The following is a 12277-nucleotide window of genomic DNA, read 5'->3' as shown; positions in this document are numbered from 1 at the left end:
TTCATTTCCGTAACTATATTTGCAAATTTGGAAGTATGTCCTATAACCCAACAAGTGGACAACATGTTAAGGCTGGCAACACAGGACTTGGAGACGCACGCATGAGTTTACATGTGCTGACACGTCCCTGCATCTTTGGAATGTGGACGTTAAATCCTGTTTCTTATTTGGATTTTCACTAAAAATAGTATTTTGTGGTCCTGGGGTTACATAGGGCTCTTGTGCTTGTCACACAAGTTCCCTCATAATGAGGAACATTCTAAGGCTTCCTGAGAATCATAATTTTGAAGATCTAAATCTTCTCCATATTCTGCTGGAGAAAATTGTGTGTTTTTTTGTTTGCACTTAACTGTCAAAGTTAGAGAAACACCTTTGAATTATTGGTTCATGTTATTATGACCTTGGGGGCCACAAGGAAAATGTGAAATCTGATGAAAGATTTTTTTTTGCTACTTTTCATTTTCATTTATTCTATTTATTATCTTTATGTTTTCAAACAGGGTGTCATATAACCAGGTTATCCTTAAACTTCTGATTAACCTGCCTCTGCTGAATTACAGGTGTCTGTGACACTATGCCTGACTTGATTTTCTATTTTTATTTCAGTTTTTCTTTCGTCCTCTTTCTTTCTTTCTTTCTTTCTTTCTTTCTTTCTTTCTTTCTTTCTTTCTTCCTTTCTTTTTCAGTAAGAGGACAGGCTTTAAGGAACCAACACATGTTGCCACAATCTGTAGATGTTACTAGAAGGTCTTAGTGTTCCACAGTGCATTACAATGGTCTTGATGGGGCCTCTTGGTTCTGCCCTGGGCAGGGGCACAGGGGAATGGATGGTAAGGAAGCGTCCTGGTAGAACACAGTGGTGTGGGCTGCCTCACCCTGAGCATGAGTGTCACAGTGCATCGCCAAAACTGATACTGTGGGTGTGGGGACAACTTAAGGTCAACAGCCTGGGTCACGAGCCAGAAACGGAACTTAGAAAACAGAGCTTTATGGCTTTGAGCCTGAAAAAGAGTTTTGTTGGGCTCTTATTTCAGGGGTCTGGTTGCTAAGTGAGAAGTCGTCCAGTGCCACCCAAAGCAGACAGTCAAGACAGGTTGGGTGGTGTGTGTGTGTGTGTGTGTGTGTGTGTGTGTGTGTGTGTGTGTGTTCCCAAATGGCTATATACAACCTGTTCAGTTCATATACTACCTGTTTTTTGTATTTCTATATTTGTCCATTTATATGTATAAGTAACAACAATAATTAAAGATCATATATTACTTGTATGTATATATTTTTCAGGGCTGACCATTCGGTATGGGGTAACCAATTGGTCTGTTCTTCCCTGGGGGAATAAACAATCAAATAAATAAAAATAAACAATAATAGCAGAAAAAAAAATGAAGATGGGCTGGGTGCAAATCCAGGACAAACTAATTTACTGCTTGTGTGATCTTGGAAAAAAGATCCATCATTTGAAGAAATCAGATTCCGTCTTGAGGATTAAGTAGCTTGATATATGCAAAACAGTTTAAGGGTGGTTATTGTTTCTCGTTCTCATTCTCATTCTCATTTTTAATTCTCTTTCTTAGAGAATGTCATTTCCTTGGGGCTGTGGACTTATATGGAACAGTTAAGTTTGGTTTTATTTGTTTTAAATTTAACTTAATTTTATGTATGTTGTGTCTAGCCTGAAGGTGTCTCTGTGTGCCGCATACGTGAAGTGCCTGCAGAAGCCAGGAGAGAGCATCGGATCGCCCAGAACTGGAGTTACAGACAGTTGTGAGTTGCCATGTGGGTGCTGAGAATCAAACGCAGGTCCTCTGGAAGAGCAGCCAGTGCTCTTAACCACTGAGCCATTTCTCCAGCCCCAAGCAGTTGGATTTGAAGCAGGAATTTATGATTAGGACAAGAAACACCAGGGAGCGCCATTTACTGCAATGTTTCCTTACAAAGTACATCTGGGATTCTGCCAGTAAATAGAAAATTGGCCAGTGCTATCTCTATCTGCCACCCACAATATCTCTTACCGAGCTCTTTGACCTTACAGACAGATTGAGAGCTTTTATTCATTCACACAGCCTTTCAGTTAGAGCTGTGACGCATAGGTCACACACCTTTGGATTGAGGAGGCGCAAATAGTTTTAGCTTTTTACAACAGGACATTGAATTGTTACAGAAGCCAACCCATAACCATCCTGGCTTACAACCAAAGAAACAAGAACCTTGAAGTGCAGTACATGGTCGAAACTCCACACCGTTATTCCCGATCATACAGTTACCTGAAGGAACAGAGAAAGGACAAATAAGTCTTCAGGAGGCCAGGGACAAACCTGGTCTTGTTTTCTCTTGCTGACGGAGAGTTTGGTGTCTGTTGTTTCCCCTTTTGGGATCCACCTTTTTACTTCCCATCATATTTCAGTAAGACTGTGGAGTCTAGGTCTATGAAGAGGAATTTAAGCTGGGCATGTTGGTGCATGCCTTTAACCCCAGCACTCCAGAGGCTGAGGAAGGTGGATTTCTAGTAGTTCAAAGTCAGCCTGGTCTACGTAGCTAGTTCCAGGACAGCCAGGGCTACACAGAGAGATTCTGAGCTAAAAACAAAACAAAACAACAACAAAAAGCCAGATGCAGTGGCGCACACCTGTAATCCCAGTACTCAAGGAGGCAGAGGCAGGTGGGTCTCCGTGAGTTCAAGACCAGCCTAGTCTATAAAGCTAGTCCAGAGCAGCCAAGTCTACACAGAGGAACCCTGTCTCAACAAACCAATAATAACAATAACAATAGTAATAACAATAGCAATAATAATAGCAATAACAATAACAACAGTAGGAATTTGGTGGCTGAGTAGGAATGTATGAATCATGAAATGGGTTCCCATTTTTAAGATACTGGAGGTCTTCAGGAAGTAGTGAAAGATGGCTGGTATGGAGAAAAACACTCCTTACCCACATCCTAGCCTTAACCCGATGTCCTATCTCCTGTGGATGGAACTTCCCATGTTGGGCTTATTTATACCCATAGGCCTGCCTGCCTGCCTGCCTGTCCGTCTGTTCATCTGTCCGTCTGTCCATCCACCCACCCACCCATCTATCTATCTATCTATCTATCTATCTATCTATCTATCTATCTATCTAAAATTTTAGGACCCAAGCCTTCAGGAGACCTTTTTATACTCAGACCCACCGTCCACATCTTACCGGCAGGCACTGAGATCACCAGGAACAGCAGTAAACCTGGAAGCTGCAGACGCATGGCTCCAGACGGTTGGAGCCAGAACTGCTCTGACAGCTGCCTGGGAGTTCAGTTTATAGAGATGCTCCAGGCTCGATGCTGGTTCACTCTTCCAGGGAGATCACAGCTTCTATAGAGGTCAGAGGAAGAGGAGAGGAGACAGCCCGTGCCATTTAGCACCACCTTCATTTCTTCGAAGCACATGACATGAAGGTACTCAGCAAAGGGCAGAGTGTCCTCACCAGCAGAGCAGGACACCCCATGCCAGGCCTAAGCACTTTCCCTCTCACCTCTTGAAAATTCAAGAGGAAATGGCTACATTATTTACCTTCAGGTCGTATGGAAAGCCCGGGGTTTTGGAAACACTCTTACGAAGCACAGGCAACTCAAGACTGCGTAGGACTTGAGTAAGGGGTGTCCACAGAGTTCTGAGAAGCAAAGAGGTCTTAGCGTGCCAACAGGGCTTGACTAAGAGGAGAGGGTTTTCTCAGAGGGTGGAGAAGGGAAATGTCCTCTCTTGTTATCACATTTACCCACCTGGCCAGGGACTGTTGTAGCAATGTCTCCAGAGACTGTAGAAATGTTCCTTTCCCAGATGCTTGGCTTGAGATACCAATCAGGGTGTGAGGACCTCAGGGGTCAGAGAGAAGCTTCTATTTTGGAGTGGTTGGGTTGGAATTCATTCTGTTTTCTCACAGAAGGGCCAGTTCTGTGCTACGTTCAAGGTTGGCTGCCTGGATCTAGGGATCTAACTGCATAGTACTTCCCTGGAGCTAACGATGTGGTCATTGGAAAGAGCCATTAGGCCTGCATTGCTTGGGGGCAGTGATGGATGACTGATGCTTTGACCTTATTCTGCCCTTTGAGGTGGGCTTGTTGCCAAGTGGCCTACACACTGCAGTCTGTAAGATGGGAACAGAGTGTAGTTTTATTGGTTACACTCTACTTTGAAAGCACACTCTCTTGAAGGCTTTATTGAGTATATTAACTCCAGCTTCATTTTCTCCAAAACCATATGCATTATGGGAAATTCTTTTTTTTTTTTTTTTTTTTTTGAAGACACAAGGCTAAAATAAAAAGTCTTCATGCTGGTATACTTTATTTTAGAAATACTATCAGTGTGTGTGTGTGTGTGTGTGTGTGTGTGTGTTCAGCATGCATGATGAAGTCAAAGAACAACTTTGTGGAGCCTGTCTCCTTCTACCTTTATGTGAGTTCTGGGGATGGGACTTCAGGTGTGATGTTGCACTGTTAGTACTTCACTGGCTCAGCCATCTTGCTGGTCTTTACGCTGGTATACACCAAGTACTCATTATTATTATTAAATTCCATGATAGTAGCTATCTTCCTTTCTCTTTGGAAAACCTCCAAATGCCTTGGTGTAGGCAAAAATCCTGCTGAGAGACTTTTAGTCTGGTCTCCACTGATGTTTCTAGAGCCAGGGGTGCTACTGTGGATTAAACTTGGAGTGAGGCCATGATAGTGGGTTCCACACTGAGGTGTGTCGGTGGCCAGTGGCGAGACGTCTTCTCAAGGAAGGATTCTTTGCTAATGAGTTGTCCCAGCGCATCCTGCGTTGGACACTTACCGTCTCACAGAGCTTCAGTCTCATCTCAAACATCTGCTCTCATAAATAGGGGAAAGAGGCCTGGTCATTTCTTTTAGAGATGGAAAATCAAGGCTCACAGGGGTAGGAAGGGCATGGGGAAAGCAAGCGCTGCCAGAGTGTGTTCTGTATGTGGTATTTTGACTTGTTGGTCTGACAAACCTAAAGTACTGTTTTGAACAGATATTCATACACCAGACCACTTCCCCAAGAGTGATGGATATCAGTGTAACAGAAGGAAAAGATGCAGGGCGTCACTAATTACCCAGAAATACAAGCAAAAACTGGGATTAAGTGTCTAGCTTCAGTAAGAATGGCTACCATAGAAAGATTAAAGATAACAAGTGTTGGGGAGGGTATGGAAAAAGTGAACATTTTTGCACTACTGGTTGGGCTGTAAATTAGTAGAACGACTATGGGCAATAGGATGGAGGGTCTCCCAGAAATTAAAAGAGAACTATCTCATGATCCAGAAATGCCACCATTAGTGGGGATTTATTTAAAAAAAAAATGAAATCAGTATGTCAAAGACACACCCTAATTTCCACATTGATTATAAAAACTCTTTGTAATATGCAATACATTGAAACGACCTATAAGTCTGTCAACTGATGACTGGACAAAGAAAATTGGTTGCTTATATTTAATATTAATCACCCCATATCAAAGGAACCGGAATCATGTAAAGTGAAATAAAAAAGAGGACTGCCACAAGATCTCACTCACACAAGGTTTTGAATCCAAAATATTGACTTTACACAAGCTGAGAGGTGGTCACCTGACGAGGGAGGGCAGGCAGCGAGGGCTGCAGGGCATCTGTCACTGAGTAATGGCCACAGCTGGATAGAAGCAAGAAGTTCTGGTGTGCTATTGCACGCCAGGTTGACTACCGATAACAACACTGTACATTCAAAAAAAAAAAAAAGCTGTGAGAAGAGTTTTTAAATTGTCACCAGCTAGGCATAATGGTTCATGTCTAAAGTCCCAGCATTCAGGCAATGGAGGAAAGAGTATCGTATCAAGAATTCAAGGCCAGCCTCGGTGACTTCAAGAAAATTGAAACAAAGGTTTGTTTTGTTTTTAAACCAAAAGAGAGATAATAAATGTTTGCAAATGTGAATAAATAATCTGACTTAAACATTGTACAATGTCTGTGTGTCCCCTTTTAATGTGCAAGAGTTTAGTTCATTTTGGAGGGACCTGGTTTTACAATGTAGCCTAGATTTGGCCTTGAACACCCAGTTCTTCTGCCTCAGTCTTTTTGGTGCTAGGATTATAGGTATTCACTACCACGTGTGGAAATTTTTATGGGTTTATCAGCTAAACAAAGACTGTGAACTTCCCAGACTAGCCGCCTCCTAGAACAGAGTTTCTCAACCTGTGGGTCACCTAAGAGCACTGCAAAACTACAGATATTTACATTAAGAGTCACAACAGTAACACTATTACAGTTGTGAAGTAGCAACAAAAATAATTTTATGGTTGGGGTCACCACAACATGAGGAACTGTATTAAAGGGCTGCAGCATTAGGGAGGTTGAGAACCGCTGTCCTGGAGGATCTTTTTTGACACACACCGCTCAATCCTTTGAGAATCCTGGGGGATGTGAGGGGACATAGGTGTCCCCATGTCTCTGTGGGACTAGTACCCATCCCTATTCGTGGGACACACACACATGTCAGAAGGTAGGTTAGTCATGTAAGTTGCTAGTGCAGCCTTTCCTCTAGCCATGAGGAAACTCAGAATATGTCCTGCCTCTTGAGGCCTCACCCAGAACACTCAGTTCCCTAGCTATGTTCCTGTAGATCTCTGTGTTAAGATAAGCCTTGGAATTGTGCAGCAGCTGAGGCTGCAGGCACAAGATCTTTACAAGATGAAGCCGGTCAAAATTCCAGCATGGAGGGAATAAGGACTCACAGAGCTCCACCTCTGCCGGGACTCAGTTTCTTGGGGGGAGGTGACCCCTGGCAGGTTGTCCATGCTCTAATGGATGGTCCTCTATCTATGCACATTCTAGCAGCACTAAATGAACTCAATAGGTTAAAAAAGAAAGTACCTGAAGTTAGAAGAGAGACCCAGAGTTGGAGCGGATGGAGTAAGGGGTGCATTTGACCAAGTGCCGAACAAGCATGACATTCTCAAAGAACAGATAAAAAAGTATTTGAAAGAGAAGACTTGGCATTACAGCTAAGAGTACAATTTCAGGATTCTTGAGAACCTATGATCACTGAGAGGTGACTTCAGACTAACCCCAAGGCCAAGCTAAAGAATTTGGTGGCTACACAGAACATTATTCAGACCCAAGGCAAATATATTAACATAGCTAACTAATTAAGTACATTTCTGTGCCTGGGAAAGTTCAGTAAAGGCTGTACGATCTGGTTGTCCCAAGTGGTCAGAAAACACACCTGCCTGAAGGGATTGTGTAACCAGGTGGAACTGTTATTGCCTTTGATAAGAAAGCCCCTGGTACTTGCTTTCAAGGCTTCATGCCCTCATGCCTGGGATAGCTTCCCAGAAGTCCCCAGGACTCACTGCTGCTTTTTTTTTTTTTTTTTTTTTTTTTTTTGGCTCCCATCAATCACCCACAGCCCATGAGTCTTCCCATGGCCATTTTAACATCTCCCCTGTCCTCAGAGTTCACAGCGCAGGTGTCGCCAGCAAGGCTCTGCATGGAGACAGGCATTTCCACAGTGCTGGATGTGGTTAGCCTTATGTATACGTCTGAATGGACCGTTGGCTCATTCTTCCCCTTTGACTCTGTTTCTGCACAGAGTCTGATGCAGAAAAACTTAAAGGGATAAAGTTAGTGAGGAGGAAAAGCCAGTGGAGCAGATGAAAGAGGATGTTCCAGCCAGTGGGAGGAGATTTGGTTCAGTTCAGTATCTGGGCCACTCTACAGTGAGTTGCCTGTTATTTCCAGAGATGTAGAGAAAATCCCTTTACAGTAACATGACAAGAGGCGGCTATAATTTCATTTTATTTATTTGTGCATATGTGTGCGTGTGCATGCCCATGTGCATGCCCGTGGAAATTAGTTCACCTTTGTGCCACAAGGTCACGGGGAGATATTGAACAATTTTCAAAAGTTGTTTCTTTCCTTCCAGCGATGTGGGTTCTTGGGATCAAACTCAGGTCACCAGGCCTGACTAACAAGCACCTTTATCCACGGAGCCGTCTTGCTGTTCCCAAGGCTATAATTTTAATGTAGTCAGATAAGACCTATGAGTGTCTGGGGATGGACTACCATAGGACAACATATTATGCATAAGAAGAAGCGTGGAAGGATTTCTGAAGGTGATTATACCTGGGGTAAAAATCTTTAAGAGTGAGTAGGAGGGAATTTTCTAGAAAGTCCAGGAAAGGTTGATCCCAAGTATACCCGATAGGTCCACCTGAACAGAGCACGAGAGGATGAGGTGTGGACATGTTTATTTGCCACAGAATATGGGCTACTGTTATGGGCAAGGCTTGCGAGGCCGATACAGGCAAGTGTAGAGGGCCACCTCGAAATTTCCACGGATGCAGTCAGAGGTCATTGTGGCTTCACCACAATATTAATAAAATAAACACACAGAATGTCTGCCGTGGCGTGTAGGTCCCCTTGCCCCTGGAGATCTCACACAGGCGGGCCTGGCGTCTGGGTCAGCGGACGTGCAGCCTTGGTGCTGATCCAGAGCCCAGGTCTGTAAAAAATAGCCTCCTGAAATGAATCCTCGGGGTCAGTTTGGATCCTCGGGTCTACAGAGGACCCGCAGGGTGGGTGGGCTGCAGGGACTGGCAGGCCCACAGCCTTCCGCCAGAGCTCAGGGTTAATAAGAGAAGACAGCAAATCCAACCGCTGACTTCAAAGATCGAATCAAAGCTGGGGGTAATGGCATAAGCCTTTAATCCCAGATCCTGGTCCACACTGAGAGTTCCAGGATAGCCAGGGCTACACAAAGAAAGCCTATCTTGAAAAACAAACAAACAAACAAACAAACAAACAAACAATTTTTAAAAAAAGGAAAGAAAGAAAAAAAAGTATTTAAGTGCAAATTTCCAGAGTTCTACAAAATCTAACCCGGCTTTCATCTCCACACACCAGCGGCTGTAGTCATGTGGTCCTACTCTGTGTTCATACCCTGTCACAGTAGGCAGCTACTATCACATTGCTCTCCTTTCCTCTGACTAAGATTTAAGTAAGTTGCTGCGTCATCAGGAGTGCTGACTCTATTTCTCAAGCATTTCACGAAGTAGAATGGTGTCAGGATTATTATAACTTTTGACGGATGGTTTAAGAGATGCTGGTGGCGGAGACGTGAACTCGAAGACGGGTAAGCGTGTCGGTGGGAAGGAGTCTCAAGTGTTCCACGTCGCATGTTCACCTCAGAGCACAGGGGCGAAGGAAGGAGGGAGACGGCCACAGGAAGGCAGCAGCAACTGCGGAGGAGCCCCATTCTCCCTGGAGATGCTTTATGTCTTGATCTCCACAGCTATTGAAGACTACATTTTTTTTTTCTAATGTATAAATAACCAAAATACTGGTTGCTAGGAGGCTGGAGATGGCTCAGCAGTTAGGAGCACTGGCTGCTCTTCCAGAGGACCCAGGATCAATTCCCAGCACCTGCGTGATGGCTTACAACCGTCTGTGACTCCAGTTCCAAGGGAACCGACCGACACTCTCACACAGGCATACATGCGATGCAGGCAAAAGATCAATGCACATAAAATAACAATAAATAAATCATTAAAAATATTGTTCCACTCTGAAAATCAATCTGGCGCTTTCTTAGACAACTAGGAATAGCACTTCCTCAAGATCCAGGCATATCACTCCTAGGCATATATACAAAAGAGGCTCAAGTACGCAATAAGGACATTTGCTCAACCATGTTTGTAGCAGCTTTATTTGTAATAGCCAGAAGCTGGAAACAGCCCAGATTCCCCTCAGCTGAAGAATAGATGCAGAAATTGTGGTACATCTACACAATGGAATATTACTCAGCAATGAAAAATAAGGAAATAATGAAATTTGCAGGTAAATGGTGGGACCTGGAAAGGATCATCCTGAGTGAGCTGTCCCAGAAGCAGAAAAAAAACACATGATATATACTCACTCATATAGACATGTAATATAGGATAAACCTACTAAAAACTGTACATCTAAAGATACTAATCAAGAGAGAGGACCCTGACTAAAATGCACAATCCCCATCCTGAAAGGCAAAGAGGAAGGACATCAGAAGAAGAAGAAAACAGGAAACAAGCTAGAAACCTGCCATGGAGGGCCTCTGAAAGGCTCTGCCCTGCAGACTATCAAAACAGATGCTGAGACTTATGGCCAACTGTTGGGCAATGTGCATGGAATCTTATGTAAGAAGTATGAAATAGTAAGATCTGGAGTGGACAAGAACTCCACAAGGAGAGCAACAGAACCAGAAATTTGAACACAGGGGTCTTCCCAGAGACTCATGCTCCAACCAAGTACCAGGCATGGAGATAACCTAGAACCCCTGCACAGATGTAGCCCATGGCAGTTTAGTGTCCAAGTGGGTTACATAGTAATGGGAAGAGGGACTGCCTCTGACATAATCTGATTGGCCTGCTCTTTGATCACCTCCCCCTGAGGGGGGAGCAGCCTTACCAGGCCATAGAGGAAGACAATGCAGCCACTCCTGATGAGATCTGATAGACTAAGATCAGAGGGAAGGAGAGGAGGACCTCCCCTATCAGTGGACTTGGGGAGGGGCATGAGTGAAGAAGGGGGAAGGAGGGTGCAACCTGGAGGGGAGGAGGGAGGGACTTATGGGGGGATACAAAGTGAATAAATTGTAATTAATAAAAATAAAAATAAAAAAATATTCTTTCCAAAAAAAAAATATTGGTTGTTGACTGTCATCGACTAACAACAGCAGCTATCATTCTTGTATGCTAACTCTATCCTAAATGATCTGGTAAGTTCCTTACAGCTATATTAATTCTAAAATCTTTTGCGTATGTGTGTGTGTGTGTGTGTGTGTGTGTGTGTGTGTGTGTAAGGAGTGTGGATATAGGTGTACGCTTACCACAGTGTATGTTGGGAGGCAGGATAGCTTTTGTTTTCCCACTGTGCTGTGTACTACAGGGTAGCTGGCCTCTGAGGATCTAGAGAATTGTCCTCTCTCTGCTGGAATTAGAGATAAAGCCACAACACCTGGCTCTTGTATAGGCTCTGAGTTCTGAGGATCCAAACTCAGATCATCCGGTTTGCACATTGAGAGCTTCTACCCACTAATCCATCTCCGTAGTCTCAGTTAGATAAATTATCTCATTTAATAATCACCACAACCACAGGATGTCACTATAACCTCACTTTACTATTGTTTTCATGCAAATGGATTATTCAAAATAATGTAGTAGATAGCAGAAAGGGGAGGAGGGGAAGATTTTACTTCCCCCTTTCATGACAACTAGAATTTAAATTACTATAATAAGTGAAGCAAAGTGAAGCAAAACAAACAAACGAAAAACCCCAAACATCATGACTGAAAATGACAAAACAGAACTAAAACTCTATTGAGCATCTTTCCACTGGCCCAACCTTAGCTCAGTCAACTTTCTCAGTGAACCAGAAGTCAGAAATGAACAAAATTAAATCCCAAATAACATTTTTGTGTCTACTATTCTTCTATGCACAGCACTCAAATTTAAAAATATTTTCTTTTCATTGTTTGTGTGAGTGAGTGTGGACACACACACACCATGGCCTGTCTGTGGAGGTCAGAGGACAACTGGTGAAAGTCAGTTTTTTCTTTCCATCACGGGACCCAAATTCAAAGTCAAGTTCTCAGCCTGCATGGCAAGCACTCTTGCCCACCTGGGCCATCTTGCAACCCCACAGACAACATTTAGAATGCAACAGACAGTTGTGATTTATGAGGTAGTAGAAAATGAAAAGAATAACACAACAACAATAAGGAAAAAACCATGGCTGACACATATTCACTTTGTAAATTTTATTTAGTCTTTACTAGATTCAAATGATTCCATTATAACATTTTCATACATACACATTTATACTAGTCTCTACCCCCAAAGAGAAGGCTTTTTAAGAACTATTATAACTATTAACACATGTGTTTGTTATATTTTTTGGTCGTCTTTACAGAAGTTAGAGTCATCCAAGAAGAGAAAACCTCAACTGAGAAAATGTTCCCATAAGATTGACCTATGGGACATTTTATTGATTGGTGGTTGATGTGGAAGGGCCTAGCCTACTGTGAGAGGTAATTTCCCTGGGTACATGGTCCTACTGTATATAAAAAAGCAAACTAAACAAGCCATGGAGAGCAAACCAGTAAGGAGCTTTTCTTTACCGTCTGAGCTCTTGCCTCCAGCTGCCCGCCTTAGTGCTCTTCAATGGTAGACTATTATAGAGATGTATAAGCCAATAATAATAATAATAATAATAATAATAATAATAATAATAATAATAAT

General features: G+C 43.0%; 1 protein-coding gene across 1 annotated transcript; it reads right to left on the bottom strand.

Annotated features, from left to right (window-relative positions):
• Positions 1-2088: 2088 nt before the first annotated feature.
• On the bottom strand, positions 2089-3327 carry Defb136 (defensin beta 136). The gene is made up of 2 exons (XM_055609988.1): positions 3180-3327; positions 2089-2261 (listed from the first exon to the last, which is right to left on the bottom strand). The coding sequence occupies exons 1-2, from the start codon at positions 3232-3234 to the stop codon at positions 2089-2091; spliced, it is 228 nt and encodes a 75-aa protein (XP_055465963.1). The 5' UTR covers positions 3235-3327.
• Between the last annotated feature and the right edge of the window lie 8950 nt (positions 3328-12277).

The sequence above is a fragment of the Psammomys obesus genome, unplaced genomic scaffold (genome assembly GCF_907164565.1).
Source record: "Psammomys obesus unplaced genomic scaffold, mPsaObe1.curated_primary_1811, whole genome shotgun sequence".
In the NCBI taxonomy this organism is placed as follows: Eukaryota; Metazoa; Chordata; class Mammalia; order Rodentia; family Muridae; genus Psammomys; species Psammomys obesus.
This window is presented reverse-complemented; position numbering and strand designations above follow the sequence as displayed.

Excerpts from the sequence above, each read along its gene's own strand:
- Defb136 (XM_055609988.1), bottom strand. The coding sequence starts at position 3,234 with ATGCGTCTGCAGCTTCCAGGTTTACTGCTGTTCCTGGTGATCTCAGTG. Across the intron at positions 2,262-3,179 it reads GGTGATCTCAGTGCCTGCCG|GTAACTGTATGATCGGGAAT; the intron begins GTAAGATGTGGA and ends CTGTTCCTTCAG.